At 36.9% G+C, this 19,307-nt stretch overlaps 1 protein-coding gene across 5 annotated transcripts in view; it reads left to right on the forward strand.

Moving 5' to 3' along the window:
- Positions 1 to 60: 60 nt before the first annotated feature.
- Positions 61 to 19,307, forward strand: part of PHTF1 (putative homeodomain transcription factor 1) — a 62,143-nt gene continuing 42,896 nt past the window's right edge. For 4 of the 5 annotated variants that reach the window (XR_009538835.1, XM_060139308.1, XM_060139309.1 and 1 more), the window contains exons 1-3: positions 61 to 568; positions 876 to 950; positions 1,583 to 1,639. Coding sequence is in view for 3 of the 5 variants with exons in the window: in XM_060139308.1 (XP_059995291.1) it covers positions 906 to 950; positions 1,583 to 1,639 (102 nt within the window). In the remaining 2 variants the exon portion in view is untranslated. Of the gene's footprint in view, positions 569 to 875; positions 951 to 1,582; positions 1,640 to 19,307 lie in introns of those variants that run through there. The other variant, XM_060139311.1, reaches the window with a different exon arrangement.

The raw sequence follows: 19,307 nt of genomic DNA on the forward strand, positions 1-19,307 counted from the left end.
GCGGAGCCAACTTCACAGCGAAACACGGAAAGCGGAAGCCGCGGCCCCGCTGCACCGTGGTCTGCGGAGCTGCTGTTGCCTAGCTCTCGGCCGGCTGAGTCACGGCCCTTCCAGGCCCGGCCTAGCGAGGACGCGTGCCCGCCGCCCCGAAGCAGCTGCTACCCGGGCCTTGGGACCTCTGCACTTGACTTTTTTCAGCGGAACAAAGCCGTTTGCCGTTGCCGTAGCGACTGGCAGCCTAGCTAATACCGCCTTCACTTTCTATCCCCCTCCTTTCCTAGCTCATTCTTTGCTTATTTTAGGGTCTGTCCGATGACCCTATAGGTCGGGCTTGGAGGGCGCCGGCTCTCTGGCAACAGACTGCCCTCCTCTGGGCGCTGGGCGGCCGGCTGCCTCCGAGGCTGGGGCGGCCTCCGCAGTCTCCATGGTAACGGCCCAGACGGCGTCTCCGCCTCGGGGGGAAGATGAGGCCTGCCTGGCCCGCCGCCTCGCCCCCGGCCTCATGGCCGGGCCGGGGCCACTGAGGAGGAAGGTCCCGGCCACCGGACTGCGGGGCAGCGTGCACCAGGTGAGAGCAGGACTCCTGGGAGCGGAGGAGGTGGGGTGCAGGTCAACTCCAGCGACCTCCCCTCCTCTCCCAGTTCCCTGCATCCCTGAACACACTCGCACAAAATATCGCAGAGAGGCTTCTCCGGTCGCCACTGCGCCAGAGTTTTTTTTGGTATGCTTTTGTTTTTTTTCCTGGCAAACAGCAGGGGAACGAGACGGTCAGCAGCGCATGGAGAGGCTGAGAGAAGCGTTTTCTGAGTTCTACCCAAACTGGGAGAGTACCTTTCAGCAACTGGACTCACTGACTGGTTTTCCTTCATTTTCAGTGAAATCCCATTCTCTGGCTGGAGACACAGATGGCCTCAAATGAGAGAGATGCTATATCGTGGTACCAAAAGAAGGTAATATCAATGTATTTTTATTTGTAAAGCATGCTTCCTGCAAAAAGGTCCCACAAAGAATACCTATCATGTTAGTTTTCCCTGAGCTTGGTAGGGCAGGTATTCTTACATGATATCTCTCAACATAAATGGAAAAACTGATGGACAAGGTCATTAGGTCTTTTGAACTCAGTTCTAGGTCCCCGAATAAGATTTTCAACCTCCCATCTCCAGGCTGCATTCACAGTGTCACAGCAATGCTTTGAGAGTTTGCTTCTAATCAAACTGCTGCTTTTTCAGGCATAAAACTTTATCTGCACAGCTCAGATTGGTACTGTCAATTTTAATGAGCTGTCCATTACCTTTTATTTCTCTAGTTTCCTACTGATGTTTTTCTTAAGTGGAAGTATCTTTTAAGGTGATATTTCATTTGAAATATTTTGGACATTGCTTTTCAACCTACTTTTAGATCCAGCTAACTTGAATTTTGAAGGAAATAGTCCTAGGAAATAATAATTTATTCTAGCCTCAGAGAAGCACAGAAATTTCCCAGGTATCATATGGATACTTAATAGTTTCATGACTTTTGTGAGACTTGACCGAAATAAAAGGATTTCCTTTGCATCACTTAAATAGCCTGCTTCCTATTTCAGATTGGAGCATATGATCAGCAGATATGGGAAAAGTCAATCGAACAGACTCAGATTAAGGTAAATTGATTTCTTTGGTTTTTTCGCTTTGTTTTACTGCTTTAATATGAAGAGTGAATTGTATTTACTTTTTAAAAATTCTGCACTTATCCACCAAATATGGCGTTCTTTGTTCTTTGAAGTGAATAATGAAAACAACACTGCAAATGGGATGATAAATGACAATTGACATTTGGCCTCTGTATCAGGGAAATAGAAAGGGGTGGTTGGTCTATGATGAATTTGAAAGCAAATGTCCCATATAAATGGGGCTATGGCTAACTCTGGCGGTAGAGTTAGTTGTGGTAACACAGGCCCAGTATTGCCACAGCTTCAGGGTTCTCAAGAGAAGCTGTGAATATGCATTTTTATGTGAAATATCCAGGCTTTTTAGAGCATCTCCTCCTCCTCCTTCCCCCCTCTACTTCCTATTCTCCCCCTCCCTCTCCTCCCCCCTCCTCCCCTATCTCCTCTTCCTCTTTTTCTTCCCTGCAAGTCAAATAAAATCCATTTGTTGCCTGAATCTCTTTTTCAATTACTGGTTTAGAGTATGGGCCTAAGTATTTCAGGTCCTTAAACTTTTTTCTACACTGCTTTTGGAACTGAGCAGATTCTTGGAGTTATTGCATGCTAGCCAGGCAACCAAAAATTGATGTGTAATTCAGAATGCCAGGTTATTAATTTATAATAGGGGAGGGGAGGGTTAAATAATCTAATGTTCCAAAATCAAGGTTGTGGGATCAACATGTTGGGGGGGGGTGCAAATTAGTCATGGAAAGGTTGCTTGGTAGCCAAATGTAATTGCCTAGTCTTGAGAGATGGGGAAAATCCTAAAGAGCATCCTGCCCTTACAGAATGTCTCTCTATTGACATTAATACTTAGATCTACAGATTCCAGGGTCTTACCTCCTTGGAAAGTACTGAATAATGGCTGGCAGATTTTTGTTTTTGGACCTTTCTTTTTTAAAGATTTTTCCATAGACCCTCTATTAACATTAAAAAAAAATGTATGTATGGGTGTAATACAACTTAATAGTTCTATTTATCTCCAAGTCAGATTGATTGGACTGGGATGTTTAAATCTAGGGTGAAATACTTTTAGGGCAAATTCTTTTTGTAAGCCACTCAATTAGAAAGTTGTTTGAACTGCATGGTACTTGGCTAGCTTTTCATAATTTTGTACAGTCCTTGACGTTTTATATTAATAGGAGATGGGATTAGGATGAATAAATCCCCCAGTTTTATTTTGTAACTCTCTAAATCCTGTCCTGTTATTCTTTTGTGAGCTCTGAAAAGTATGGGTAGTAGTAAGTCTGGTGTAATGGAAAGAGCACAGAACTGGGCATTGGATCTCCTTTTGTGACCTCTGTCTAGCCTTGTGATCTTGAACAAGCACTGTAGTTTGTCTGGGTTTTGGTTTATTTATCCTTAAAAGGATTTTACTTCCTGCTATAGAATTTCATTACCTACCTCCTTCCCGTACCCAATTTAAATATTTCCTCAACCCTTATTTCCATGCCATTTTATACATACCTTCCTTTTGGTACACCATCTCCTGTGTTACTTGTTAACCTGTGTGTTTTCATGGACCTCAAGGGCAGGCATTGCATTTGTATCCCACTCTTAGAACATTCTGAGTCATACTAGGAACTCAGTGTTTCTGTATTTGATTAAACTCCAACTATTATGTATATTTTTATTCATTGTTTTCTCAAAAGGTAATCTATCTAATACCTCCTTAATGTATACTTTTTAATTTAGCAGTGGAAAGAATAAAATTAAAGAGAACTCTAAAAATTTACTGAGTTAATGTACCAAGGCCTCCCAGGTGCGAAGGATACAGTCAACAAGACACACATGGTTCTTGCCTTCATGAATTTTACAGTCTAATGGTAGTGGGAGAAAAGCCAAGTTATCTTTTTAAGTATGTTTAAGTCTTAGATGGAAGCTGACCAAAGTATAGGACACAAAGAAGTATTTAATGCAATTTAAAACAGATTACACAAATATACATGTTTTTGAAAACAAATTTAAAAAGAAAAGGAAAGAAAATTAAAAAAACAAAATGAATAACAATATTAACATCAGATCACAAAACAATAAAATTAGAAATTACATAATAAAAATATAATTCAAAATTATAAAAAATATAAATTAAAAAAATCTTAACTTGGATCATGAAAAGTGGTAGGAACAGTTCTACAAACATTTACTGAGCTACTATGTTTAAGACATTTTGCTTGGTGCTGAGCACAGAAGTACAACGCTTGTATAAGGGAAGATAAGTAGCCCAATCCGGTTGGGGTATAAGGTAAGCAGATGAGATGATAGGTCATAAATCAGTTTAGAGCTGAGCTGACTGCTTTACTAAGAACTTTAGATACTGTACTATATAAAATGAAAAAATTTGTATTGTTTTTAAGTAGAGGGGACACATCATATCTGTTTTTTTGAAGGATAGAAATAAAAACGTAGATATAACAAAATTTGTAGAATGCTTCCAAAATAATACTTGATGAAATTATATCACTCTAAATGTCTATATTAACAAAAAATGTCTAGATTGACTAGGAAGAAAGAGTTACAATGATTCAAGTTAACATACGAAGAATCTGAGAAATAAAACAATAATAAGTCAAAGTAAAGAAGGGGAAGAAATATCAAAAATAAAACTAAAACAGAGACTTCCCTGGTGGCGCAGTGGTTAATAATCCGCCTGCCCATGTGGGGGACACGGGTTCGATCCCTGGTTGGAGAAGATCCCACATGCCCTGGAACAATGAAGCCCATGCGCCACAACTACTGAGCGCACGCACCGCAACTACTGAAGCCTGTGTGCTCTAGGGCCTGTGCTCCACAACAAGAGAAGCCACCGCAATGAGAAACCTGCACACTGCAAGGAAGAGTAGCCCCTGCTCACTGCGACTAGAGAAAGCCCGCGCACAGCAACGAAGACCCAGCACAGCCAAAAAAAAAACCCCAAAAAACAAAAAAACCTAAAACAGTGTTCATGTATTCTTCATTTAACAAATATTTGTTGAGCACTTACCTACCATGTGTCAGGCAGTAGGATGGGCACTATATCTATATAATGATGAGCAGAAACACTCAACATTTTTTGGAGCTTATGATAAAGTGGGAGACAAACAATAATAAAATTAATCCTACTAATGAATAAAAATACTTTGTGATAAATGCTAAGAAGGAGAGCTACTATTTGCAAGCTATTATAACAGGGAAATGGACCTAGTCAAGGAGGTCAGAGAAGCCTTCCCTGAAGAACTGATGCTTCAAGTGAGATCTGAAGGATGAATAGCAGTTAATTAGGTCAAGAACAAATATACTTATCTGACAAAAACTCTTTCAGAAAGCAGAGGAGGAAGTATGCTTCCCAGCTCATTTTTTGAGACCAGTATTACCCTGATTCCAAAGCCAGACAAAGACAGCACAAGAAAATTTGTCATAACTGTACTACAAAGCTACAGTAATCCAAACAGTATGGTATTTGCACAAAAACAGACACATAGATCAGTGGAACAGAATAGACCACCCAGAAATGGGCAGTGTATTATATGGGCAATTAATCTACAACAAAGGAGGCGAGAATATACAGTAGGGAAAGGACAGCCTCTTCAGAAATGCTGTTGGAAAAGCTGGAAAACTACATGCAAAAAAATCAAACTGGACTACTCTCTCACATGATGCACAAAAATAAATTCAAAATAGATTAAAAATTTTAAATGTAAGACCTGAAGCTGTAAAACTTCTAGAAGAAAACATAGGTTGTGCACTCTTTGACATTGGTCATAGTAATATTTTTGGATATGTCTCTTCAGTCAAGGGAAACAAAAACAAAAATAAACAAATAGGACTATGTCAAACTAAAAGACTTTTGCACAGCGAAGGAAACTATCAATAAAATGAAAAGACTGCCTACTGAATGGGAGAAGATATTTGCAAATGGAATATCCAATAAGGGGTTAATATTCAAAATATACAAAAAATTCATACAACTCAACATCAAAAAAGCCAAACAACCCAATTAAAAAATGGGCAGAGGACCTGAATAGACATTTTTCCAAAGAAGACATACAGATGGCCAGTGGGCACATGAAAAGATGCTCAACATACTAATCATCAGGGAAATACAAATCCAAACCACAATGAAATATCACCTCACACCTGGCAGAACAAATTACAAGCATTGGTGAGAATGTGGAGAAAAGGGAACCCTTTTGCACTATTGGTGGGAATGTAAATTGGTGCAGCCATTATGGAAAACAGTATGAAGATTCCTCAAAAAGTTAAAAATAGAACTACCATATGATCCAGCAATTCTACCGCTGGTTATTTATCTGAAGAAAACAAAAACGCTAATTAGAAAAGACATATGCACCCCTATGTTCATTGCAGTATTATTTACAATAGGCAAGATATGGAAGCAACCTAAATGCCCATCAACAGATGAATGGATAAAGAGGATGTGGTATCTATATACAATGGAATATTACTCAGCCATAAAAGCATGAAATCTTGTTGTTTGCAGCAACATGGATGGCCTTAGAGGATATTATTCTAAGTGAACTAAGTCAGACGGAGAAAGACAAATACTCTATGATTTCACTTATATGTGGAATCTAAAAAAATAGATGAACAAACATAACAAAACAGAAAGAGTTACAGATAGAACAAACAGGTGGTTGCCAGAGAGGAGTGGTGAGGGGAAGAAATAGGTGAGGGAGATTAAGAGGTACAAACTTCCAGTTGCAGAATAAATGAGTCACCAGTATGAAATGTACAGTGTGGGGAGTATGGTCAGTAATTATGTAATATCTTTGCATGGACAGATTATATCTAGACTTATATTAGTGGTCATTTTGAAATGTATAGAAATATGGAATCACTATGTTGTATAACAGGAACTAACAGACTATTTTAGATCAATTGAATTTCAAAAACAAACTTATAGAAAAAGAGATCAGATTTATGGTTAGCAGGCGGGGGGTTTGGAGGAGGGGGAATTGGATGAAGGCAGTCAAAAGGTACAAACTTCCAATTATAAGATAAATAAGTACTAGGACTGTAATGTACAACATGAATATAAATAACGCTGCTGCATGTTATATATGAAAGTTGTTGAGAGTAAATCCTAAGAGTTCTTATCACAAGGAAAACAAATTTTTTTTCTCTTTCTTTAATTTTGTATCTATGAGATGGTGGATGTTCACGAAACTTATTGTGGTAATCATTTCATAATGTATGTAAGTCAAATCATTATGCCATATACCTTAAACTTATACAGTGCTATATGTCAATTATATCTCAATAAAACTGGAAGAAAAAAATCCTACCTGAGGCATAATATGGAGCTTTTAATAAACTATCATACTGATGTATTAAAAAGAAAGAAAATTTGTCCTAAACATAACTGTAAAAATCTTTAATAAAATATTAACAAACCAAATTCAACAACATGTAAAATGGATTATCTACCATGACCAAGTGGGATATCTGAGAAATATGTTGTTGGTTTAAGATAAATTAATGTAATATATCATATTAATAAGGGATAAAATGCATGGTCTTTTCAGTAGAGACAGGAAAACCATTTGACAAAATTCAATGCCCATTACTGATAAACTGGTAATTTCTTCAATCTGTCAAAGGGTGTCTATTAAAAAACCTGTCATTGGGATTGACATATATACACTAATATGTATAAAATAGATGACTAATAAGAACCTGCTGTATAGCAAATAATAATAATAAGTTATCATGTATTTAAAAAAAAACAAAAACCCTACAGCTTACACTATAGTTAGGAATTAAAGACTGAGTGCTTTGTCCCTCAAATCAGGAATAAAGCAAGGATGTCTGCTCTCACCACGTCCATTTAACGTTGTACTAGGGATTCTAGCCAGTGCAGTAAGACAAGGAAAAAGAAATAAAAGGCATTGAGAAAAGAAAATGAAAATTGCTTTTATTCATGGTGACATGATCCCATATTTAGAAATTCCTAAGGCATTACTAACAATAAATGAGTTTAGCAAGGCCTCTAGATTTAAGATCAATGTACAAAAATTATTTGTATTTCTATATACCAGCCATGAGTATTCCAAAAATGAAATTAAGAAAACAATTCATTCACAATACATCACAAAGAGTAAAATACTTAGGAATAAGTTTAACATAGTATGTATAACCCCTGTATACTGAAAACTACGAACATTGCTAAGAGAAATTAAAAATCTGAAGAAATGGAGTAGCATTTCACACTTGTGATCTGAAAGACTTAACATTGTTAAGATGGCAGTTCTCTCCAAATGTATCTATAGATTCACTATAATCCCTTTAAAGTTCCAGCACACTCTTTTCTTTTGGTAGAAATTGATAAGCTAATTCTAAAGTTGATAAGGAATGTAAAAGACCTAAAATATTCAAAATAAGTTTAAAAGGAATAGAGTTAGAGGACTTACTGGATCTCACAATTTACTGTAAAGCTGTAAGTAATTCAGATAGTGTAGTATTGGCATGAGTAATAGATCAATGGAACAGAATAGAAAATCTAGAAATAAATCCTTACAGTTTTGATAAATTGATTTTGACAAAGATGCCAAAATAATTCAATGAAGAAATGATAGTCTTGTCAACAAATGGTGCTGGAACAATTGGATAGCTACATGTATAAAAATGAACTTTGATTCTTACCTCACACTGTACACAAAAATTACTTAAAAAGGATCATGGACTTAAGTGTAAGAACTAAAAGTCTAAGGTTTTCTAGAAGAAAACGTAGAAGATCTTTGTTAGTCAGGATATGGAGGAACCAGAACTCTCATACACTGCTGGTGGGAATGGAAAGTAGAAACATTTAAATATATATACTTCTCATATGACCCAGCATTTCCACCCCTAGTTATCTACCTAAGAGAAATAAAAACATATGGGCACATGCAAATATTCATAGCAATACTATTCATAATTGCCAAAAACTAGAAAAAAAATCCAAATATCTATCAACTGGTGAGTAGGTAAACAAAATGTGTTATATCCATACAATGGCACATGACTCAGCAATAAAAACTATTAATACATGCTACAACATGGATGAACCTCAAAAATGTTATGCTAAGTGAAAGGGACCAGACACAAAAGACTATATTCTGTGATCCAGTTTATATGAAATTTCTAGGAAAGGCAGGTTTATAGAAATAGAAAGCAGATCAGTGTTTGCCTACAGCTGGGGGATAGGAACAGAGATTTATTGCCATTCTTGTTTTTCTGGTGATGGAAATGTACTAAAATTTGAGTGTGATGATGGTTGCACAACTCTATAAATTTACCAGAAATCCACCAAATTAACTACTAAAACTACACTAAAAATAAGTGAGTTTTACAAAGTATTAATTATACCTCAATATAGCTATTTTCTTAAATCACATCAATAGAAAAAAATAGGAGAAATCATAATGTAGTACACAACAAATTCATATATATTCCCAATGAAAATTGTCTTCTAAAATTTCTTAATTGAGAAAATATATTAAATCTAAGGTCTAACATTATTTTCAGTAATGAAGCTCAACTTAGTCCCCCCCCACAAAAGAATAAAACAAGAATAACCCCTATTACTGTTATTTAACATGCTGTTTGAGATATATTTGCTAAGATGAGCAAAACATTCTAATTAATATTATCTTTGCTTTTAAAATATTTGTTCTTTTATTTTTCTAATTAATATTAGAATAACAAAAATCAGTGTTTGAAAATGATACGATTTTACACCTAGGAAATTTTAAATGGCTAATCATAAACACACAGGTGATTTCAGCTGTATTTGTAACCTTTTATTTCTTGAACTGGATAGTGGGTACATGATAGATGAGACACCTCATTAAAGATGACAGTTGGAATATGTGCATTAATCTCCATCTGATTTCTTCTGAAAATTCTCTAAAATTATAATAAATAAGAAAAGAAATCAGCCTACAATAGGAGTGAAAGAATGGGAGAGAAGACTACTGTAAAAGAGAGCTGTTAACACAATTTTGAAAGTTGGAAAATGGATGTAAAGAAAGTAAAAATGTTAAGTGTCTATAGTAGGGGATGCCAGTGGGAAACAAGTGAATTCCCTGTTTTAAAACACCTGTATTTAGTGGTTACCAGTGGGGAGAGGGAAGTGGGGAGGGACAATATAGTGGTAGGGAATTGAGAGGTGCAAAGTATTATCTATGAAATAAGCTACAAGGATATATTGTACAACACAAGGAATATAGCCAATATTTTATAAATAACTATAAATGGAGTATAACCTTTAAAAATTGTGAATCACTATATTGTACACCTGTAGCTTTTATAATATTGTACATCAACTATTCTTAAATTTAAAAAAGATTAGAGGAAAAAGACCCCTGTATTTAATTTCTGAAAGACTCAGGAATTAGATGCATCAGGTATATCTGCAGATATGAGGTAGAACTGGAAATAGGATTGTTTGAGCATATGTATAAGGGGCAATAGACCTGCCCCCAGATCCTCCACCTTATTCTACACAGCCTCATAGTTACCTTATCTTCCACTGACAGAAGATTGAAGTTTGCTCTCTGGAGAGGCTGAAACAGAGAAGTTCTGGATTCTGGAATACCATACACAAATGAGAATGGGGTGAAATACTGTACTCATAAAGGAGATTAAGTAAAAGTCTGGTGGCCAGGCTTATAATCTCTAAACAGAAGACTGGAATTTCTTTTTGCACAAGCTGACTGAAAAGACCTAAGGATACTGGAAGTGAAATGGCTGGCTACTCTCTACAACGAGACCACTGTTCAATAAGCTTCCCCTACTGCACACTGAATGGGCATTCAGCATGTTAGTGCTTCACTCTTAAGTATAAATGGATAATTGAAGATGCTCAAATATTTGAGACCTAGAGAAAAGGAAGGAAAGAGATTTTAAAAAATGATACAGGAATTATAAGAATACTATTTTAAAGATATAATTAATATATTTAAAGAACTATGTACTATTTTTTAAAAAGTCTATAGATGAAAAAGTAAGAGAACCAGAAAATAAAAATAACCAAAGTAAATTCAGTAGGAAAGTTGGAAGATAAAGTTGAGGCCATTTCCCAGAAAAATAATATGAAAGAATGAGGAAAAAAAAATAGAGGGCTTCCCTGGTGGCGCAGTGGTTGAGAGTCCGCCTGCCGATGCAGGGGACGCGGGTTCGTGCCCCGGTCCGGGAAGATCCCACATGCCGCGGAGCGGCTGGGCCCGTGAGCCATGGCTGCTGAGCCTGCACCTCCGGAGCCTGTGCTCCACAACGGGAGAGGCCACAGCAGTGGGAGGCCCGCGTACCAGAAAAAAAAAAAAAAAAAAAAAAGAAAAGTGAGTGCAGTTCATGTAGGAAGCCTAAAATCCAACTAATAAGTGTTCCAGGAAACGGAAATATGTGGAGAAGAAATTATCAAATAAATAATATTTTAAAATTTCCCAGAGCTGAAATACACACATTTACAGATCAAAAGGATCTTTTGAGTGATCAGCATTATTATGAAATTTCAGAACTAAATTTTAGAAAGATTCACTTCAGTCTGCCTCTTGTGTTTCTCCTGTGAGTCTCCTTTATTCACACAAAACACCACTTCTGGTCACTAAATGTGTGGAGATTTTTCCCTACACCAGGCAGTTCTCTGTGACACCAGCTGGGTATCCTACAATTCAACTCATTTCTGACACTGTGTACCTGGAGGTAGTGTCAGCTCACACAGGTTAAGGGCTTGGTCCCACAAGACTGCTCCTTACCCCACTTTGGATGCCAACTGCAAGAAGTAGGTCCTAGGTTACCCCCAACTTCTGTCCAATTCGGCTACAAGTCAGAATTTCTCACAACCTTCTCCTCAGGTTTGATTAATTTCCTAGGGTGGTTCATAGAACTCAGGGAAACACTTCCTTAAACATTTACCAGTTTATTAAGGAATATGATAAAAGATACAGATGAATAGCCAGATGAAGAGGTACATAGGGTGAGGTCTGGAAGAGTCCAGAGCACAGGAGCTTTTGTCCCTGTGCAGTTTGGGGTATGTCACCCTACTGGAGTGGATGTATTCACAAAGCTGGAAGCTCTCTGAACTTCATGGAGGCTTCATCTAGTAGGCATGATCAATCATTAACTCTGTTTTCAGCCCTTCTCCCTTTGCAAGAGAATGGGGGAGAGGGAGGGCCTGAAAATTCCAAGCTTCTAATCATAGTTTGTTCCTTCTGGTGACCAGCCCTCATGCAGGAGCCCACCTAGAGTTGCCTCATTAGAACAAAAGGCACTCTTGTCACCCAGGAAATTACAAGGGTTTCAGGAGCCCTGTGTCAGGAACTGGGGACAGAGACCAAAATAAATTTCTTTTTACAAATCACAACATCACAATAACATTTGAAATTAGAGCCTGTGTTAAGCAGGGAATAGAGAGAAGGATCAAAACAGATCTTATACAAGATTGGGAGTCAGAATGACATTGGGCCTCTCAGCAGCAACTTCTGGCTCATTGGAAGTTAGAAGACGATGGAACCTTCAAAGTTCTCAGAGAAAATGGCTTTCAATCTAAAACTTTATGCCCAGTCTAACTATTAACCAAGTATAAAGGCATCACATGAAGATATATTCAAACCCTCAAAGTCTAAAAAGTGTGTCACTCATGTCTCCCCTCAGAGGAGGACATGTACTGTATACGAGTGAGTAAACCAAAAAAGAGGAATCCATAGTATCAGGAGACAGGATGGCTGACGCAGAGAGAGGTAAAAAGAATTCTGGATTCTTAAGAGATGTCCCAAGATGAAGTTCATTTATTAGGCTAGAAAATAACAAGACCAGAAAGGAGCAGGCAGACAGGAAACTGTGGTATGTAGACATCTTCAAAGAGGAAAAAAAAGAAACCAGTGTTTGTTGTGTTTGAGCACACTGGGAGCAGATTTGTAACACTTATAGGGAGTTTCAAAATGAATTAGTAATCTATATGTAGAAAGTTAAGTGAATGAAAAAAATGAAGCTTGCCATATATGGCCTTTCTTATGTTGAGTTTCTTTCCCTCTATAGTCACTTTGCTGAGTTTTTATCATAAATGGGTGTTGAATTTAGTCAAATGCTTTTTCTGCATTTATTGAGATAATAATATGATTTTTATCCTTCGTCTGGATAATGTGGTGTATTCAATTGATTTGTGGATGTTGAACAGTCCTTACATCCCAACATAGGAGCACCTAAGTATATAAAGCAAATATAAACAGACCTAAGGGGAGACATAGAGAGCAATGCAGTACTAGTAGGGGACTTCAGTATCCAACTTTCAACAATGGATAGATCATCCAGACAGAAAATCAATAAGGAAACGTTTGGCTTGAACTGCACTTTAGACTAAATGAACCTAACAGACATATACAGAACATTCCATCCATCAGCAGCACAATACACATTCTCCTCAAGTGCACATGAAACCTGCTTCAGGATAGATCATATGTTAGGCCATGAAACAAAGTCTTAACAAATTTAAGAAGATTGAATTTATATCAGATAACTTTTGACCAGTGTTATTAAACTAGAAATCAATAACAGGAGGAAAACTGGAAAATTCAAAAATATGTGGAAATTAAACAGTATAATCTTGAACAACCAATGGGTCAAAGAGTCAATTAAAAATTTTGAGACAAGTGAAAAGGAAAAATTTTATACACTTACAATGAACTGTCTGCAAAAGAAATTAAGAAAGCAGTTCCATTTACAATAGCATCGAAAAGAATAAAGTGCTTAGGAATAAATTAAACAAGGAGGTGAAAGATCTGTACACTGAAAAATATGGAACATTGATGAAAGAAATTGAAGAAGACACAAATGAAAGATAGCTCATGTTCATGGATTGGAAGAATTCCTACTGTTAAAATGTAATGTACAACATGATAAATGTAATCAACACTGCTGTATGTTATATATGAAAGTTGTTAAGAGAGTAAATCCTAAGAGTTCTCATCACAAGGAAAAACTTTTTTTTCTATTTTGTTTATTTTGTATCTATGTGAGATATTGGATGTTCTCTAAACTTGTAATTATTTCATGATGTATGTAAGTCGAATCACTGTGCTGTACACCTTAAACTTATACAGTGCTCTATGTCTTTATATTTCAATAAAACGGGAAGAGAAAACAAAATCTATTATTTGGAAAAGGAAAAAAATATTGTTAAAATGTCCATACTACCCAAAGCAATCTACAGATTCAAAGCAATCTCTATCAAAAGTCCAATGGCATTTTTAACTGATACAGAAAAAATAATCTTAAGATTCATATGGAACCACAGAGGGACCCCAAATAGCTAAAGCAGTCTTGAACAAGAAGACCAAAGCTGGAGACATCTCATTTCACTTTCTGATTTCAAATTATATTACAAAGCTATAGTAATAAAAACAGTATGGTACTGGCATAAAAGACACATAGAGCAGTGGGACAGAATAGAGAGCCCAGAAGTAAACCCATGCACATAGGGTCAACTAATCTTTGGCAAAGGCACCAAGAATACACAATGGAGAAATGACAGTCTCTTCAATAAATGGTGTTGGGAAACTGGATATCTTCATGCAAAAGAATGATATCAGACCCTTATTTTACACCAAACACAAAAATAAACTAAAAATGGATTAAAGACTTAAATGTAAGACCTGAAACTGTATAACTCCTAGAAGAAAACATAGGGAAAAATCTCTTTGACATTGGTCTTGGAAATGATTTTTTTGAATTTGACACCAAAAGCACAGGCAACAAAAGCAAAAATAAACAAATGTGACTATATCAAACTAAGAAGTTTTTGCACAGCAAAGGAAACATCAACAATATAAAATGCAACCTGATCCAATTAAAAAATAGGCAAAGGGCCTGTATAGACATTTTTCTAAAAAGGACATACAAGTGGCCAGCAGGTATATGAATACGTGCTCAGCATCTCTAATCATTAAGGAAATGTAAATCAAAACGACAGTGAAACATCACCTCATTCCTGTTAGGATGACAATTATCAGAGAAGTCAAAAGATAATAAGCATTAGTGAGGATACAGAGAAAAGGAAACAGTTGTATACTGTTGGTGGGAATGTAAATTGGTACAGCTGTTATGGAAAAGAGTATGGAGGCTCCTCAAAAAAATAAAACTAGAACTACCTTATGATCCAACAATCCCTCTTCCTGGATATTTATCCAAAGGAAATAAAATTACTTTCTTGAAGAGATATATGCACTTCATATTCATTGCAGCATTATTCATGGTAGTCAAGATATGGAAACAACTTACGTGTCTGTTGACAGATGAATAGGTAAAGAAAATGTGCCCTATTTCTCTGTCTATCTTATGAGGTGGAATATTATTCAGCCTTTAAAAAGAAGGAAATCCTACCATTTGTTACAACACAGATGGATCTGGAGGGTATCACACTAAGTGAAATAAAACAAGCACAGAAAGCAAATACTGCAAAATCTCACTTATAAGTGGAATCTAAGAGTCAAACTCATAGAAGCAGAGAGTAGAATGGTTACCAGGGGCTGAGGTGTGGGGGAAATGGGGAGATGTTGGTCAAAGGTAATAGACTTGCAGTTATAAGATGAATAAATTTGGGAGATCTAATATACAGCATGGTGACTATAATTTATAATACTGTATTGTATACTTGAAATTTGCTAAGAGAGTAGATTTTAAATGTATGCAACACACAAAAATGCAAAAAAATGCTAACAATCTGAGGTGATGGATATGTTAATTAGCTTGATTGTGGTAATCATTTCACAATGTATATGTATATCAAAGCCTCACATTGTATATCTTAAATATATACAATTCCTATTTATAAAGGTAGGGGGGAAAATGAGGCAATTAACAATTTCAGGGCAAACAGCATTTCCAAGGAAGGAAATATAATCATTGGTTACTACTTGACTTAGGTGGGAACATGTTTTATGTAATCATAATACTCTAAACATCAAATATTGATTTAACTAAAATTGTGAGAAAACTATATGGGGGAAACTATAGTGCATGCAGGAGGGCATGTGTATGTGTTTTTGGTGGTGTAATAATAATAATGATAATGAGTATTTAGAATGTGTCTTGTATTATTTTAAGAACTTCTCTTTCTCTGTCTCTGTCTGTCTCGCTTTCTTAATCAATCCTTACAACAATTCCATGAGGTAGATGTATTATCATTCTCATTTTACAGGTGAAGTAACTGAAGTGCAGAAAGGCTAAGTTAGAAGGCTATCTCCTCATCTTCAACTGTTAAGAAGATTGTTATGTCTTCACCTTTTGTCATGTGACTCGCAGTGCCTTCCTGTGGGAGGAGAGTCCTTCCTTGCCCCACAGGTTTCCAGCTTGGCCAGAGGACTGAGCAGAATGTGAGCTCCCCTACTTTGACCAGCCCTGTGCCTTCTCTCACCTTTCCTACTCAGTGAGCAGTTAGAGTGCTCAAGTTGGGGTTTGGAATTCTTCTGTGGCCTCACTTTCACACTGATCCCACATTTTTAATTACCAAGACTTCTGAATTCTACCTTCTTGTATTTTTTGACTATGCATACTTTTCCTAGGTCATGCTTCTGATGGTCTGGACTGACCTGTTGTCTGCACTCATCTGGTCCACAAACTATTGCCTGCAGCCAGACTCGCTGGAGCACTGCAGGCTTCATGTTTTACATGTTTATTGTCTGTGTCTAAGTCAGCCTTCGTGCAACAGTGGCTGGGTTGAGTACTAGCACACACGTGGTACAGCTCACAAACCCTAAAATACCACATGCCCTTTACAGACAAAGTTTGTCCACTCCTGATCTAGGTTACTGGAGTCACTTTTTTAACTTTCTGTTTTCTCTGCCCCCGTTTCCCCCTTCACCCCTCAATAATCACTGAAGCCAGCTTATTGTTATTTTCTTTTTGTTTTAACACAAATCTGACTTTTTCTCATATTTAAAACTGTTCTCTGACTTCCTGTTATCCTTATGATAAATGCACACTCTTAGCATGATTATAGTCTTCAAAATCTGGCTTCTGCTTACCTCTCCAGTTTCTCTCTTTCATACCTTAACCCCTTTTTCACTTTCACTCTGCTTTAGGTCTTCTTGAACTTTAGTTTTTGTCATGCTATCTCTTATTTCGAGGTCTTCTCATATACTTTTCTGGGTTTTTTTTTGTTTGTTTTTTTTTTTGCGGTACGCAGGCCTCTCACTGTTGTGGCCTCTCCCGTTGCGGAGCACAGGCTCCGGACGTGCAGGCTCAGCGGCCATGGCTCACGGGCCTAGCCGCTTCACGGCATGTGGGATCTTCCCGGACCGGGTCACGAACCCGTGTCCCCTGTATCGGCAGGTGGACTCTCAACCACTGCGCCACCAGGGAAGCCCTCATATACTTTTCTTAATTTCCCCTTTTGCTACAGCCCATGTCCTTCTTTGCAAATTCTTATACACCCTTCAGGTCTTGGATCAGGTATTATTTTCCTTTGGAAATCTTTCTTTGACTTCTTAAATCTGAGTTAGGTGTCCTTTACACATATTCCTATAGTGCTGTACTTGCCTTGTAATTGTTGTTTTGTTGTTCATCATCTGCTCTAAATCAGGTGACTTCTCTCTTTGTGCCTGACTACTATACAGTAGTATAGAATCAGTGGCATTAAAATGGACATTTCAGCACACTAAGAGAGAGAGATGTGTTACAGGGTTTCCCTTGTCTTTTATTCCCTTTTAAACATGGAGTCCAACAGTACTGCAGCAGTATTTCCAGTGCTTTAGTCCCTCTACCTAAAAGTAGGAACTACATCAGTCAGGTGGTTCTGAGCTTTGAAGATATTACACAGCTCTGTGGGGAGCAAACATTAGAGAGGGCTGAATACAGCCAGTAGCTGGGCTCTGCAGAAAATTTCCAGACCACTGCTCTAGCAACTAGTGCAGGGGTATCCCACTTTTCTCCTACAGTTTTATTGTGGACTGCTAGGTTGTGGCCCTGGGTTGTGGCCAATAAGGAAATTCACTCACAGCTCCCAGGGTTTATTAATCCCATGGAACCTTTCAGAGGCATGCAATCTTGTTTATCTCAAAATCTCTCCCTACATTGATTAGGAATGCATTTTGTACTGTATGGTGAGAGACAGGATGTGTAGTGGTTTATAGTGAGAATGAACGAGTTAGAGTGTCTGTGCCTTGTTTTCCTCATCTGTAAAGTGAAGATAATAAAGGTGCCTGTCTCACAGGACAGTTGTGAGGACTAAATGAGTTAAACAAATTAATATAAGTTTATGTAAAGTGCTTAGAGTAGTGCTGTGCACATTTTGCCTCTTACTATACATACTGTAGAATATGTAGGATCAAGCAGAAGGATCCTAAAACAAAAGCATGGCATGTGTTTTTTATTCTTCCTCAGCACAGACACATATAAAAGTATCTAGCGACTGTCTTATCTGGCTCAAGAACGGTGGTCATAAATTTCTTAATGATTTTTGTCCAAAAAATGGTGAGGGAAGTTCAGGGGGTGTTTTCCTGAGGAACCTTCAAACATTTGGCTTTATTGTCTGTTTTCCCTTCTGTGCGTGCACACTCTGAAGATAGAGCCGTGCTTTGACTTCCTTAGTGCTCTGTGCTTAGCTCAAGTAGCTTATCTGGCATACGGAAGAAACGTATTGCATATTTGTTGACTAAGTGAATGAATGAATGTGTTTCTATTGCTGAGGGAGGTTTTCCTAATTTGGTGTTTACCTTTAGATAATGCTAATTCTGATTCTATAACATTGTAGGTGAAAAGTCTAGAAAGCAAAGAAAGTAGAAAAATTAATGTGGCTTTAAAGTTAAGGCACTTTAAGCTTCTTTAGTTAGAATAGTACTGCTGCAAATGTCCACAAGGCCTATGCCTGTTAGAATATGATACAGTGATATCTTTACTTTTAAAATTTTCATTTCTGATTTCAAATGTAGTACAAGATCATTGTTATTTCTGTGAATATTATGCATATTTCAAAAATTAGTGCACATATTTTTTCCAAAGGGTTATTTTTGCCCCTGAAATGTCTAATTATCAAAATTTGATTCCTTCTTAGATTTAATTTTATTACATTTAGAGTTTTAAAACTTTTTTTTTTTGTTTTTGTTAAAATCTACAGTTTATAGTTAATTGGATAGAAACATAGGGTTCACTTTAAAGAAATTGTTTGGCTGCATCTTTTAGTTAAACAGAACCAAAGATCAATATTGGCTCAATATCTAGACTAGAGAAATAGCAAGTTACTCTGACGTTTAATTTTTACAATAATTTTAATGGTTAAATATCTAATTTTAAAAACTTGATCAGGAACTAGCATGTACAAGTGTTGATTGAGCACGAAATTAAAATTCATCTTTTAAAACAGTTATACTTATTAATCGTAATGAAACAAAACTGTTAGGCAAACCAGGATTTTTAAACACAAAAGATAATTCACAAATTTGCTTTTGAGTCATAATATACAGCAAGGTTATCATGACTTTCAAATCCTCAGTTTTTCCTGTAAAACCATTGTCTATGTGTTAATAAAATAAAACATATTCAGTGAATATGAGCTACCAGGTTTCCCCCATTATCCAAAAGTAGAGTGTTCCTATGAAACTTTTCGTAAGCTGAAATGGCAATTGTGAAGAAGCAATTACCATAGGAC

Source organism: Lagenorhynchus albirostris, chromosome 2, assembly GCF_949774975.1.
Source record: "Lagenorhynchus albirostris chromosome 2, mLagAlb1.1, whole genome shotgun sequence".
In the NCBI taxonomy this organism is placed as follows: Eukaryota; Metazoa; Chordata; class Mammalia; order Artiodactyla; family Delphinidae; genus Lagenorhynchus; species Lagenorhynchus albirostris.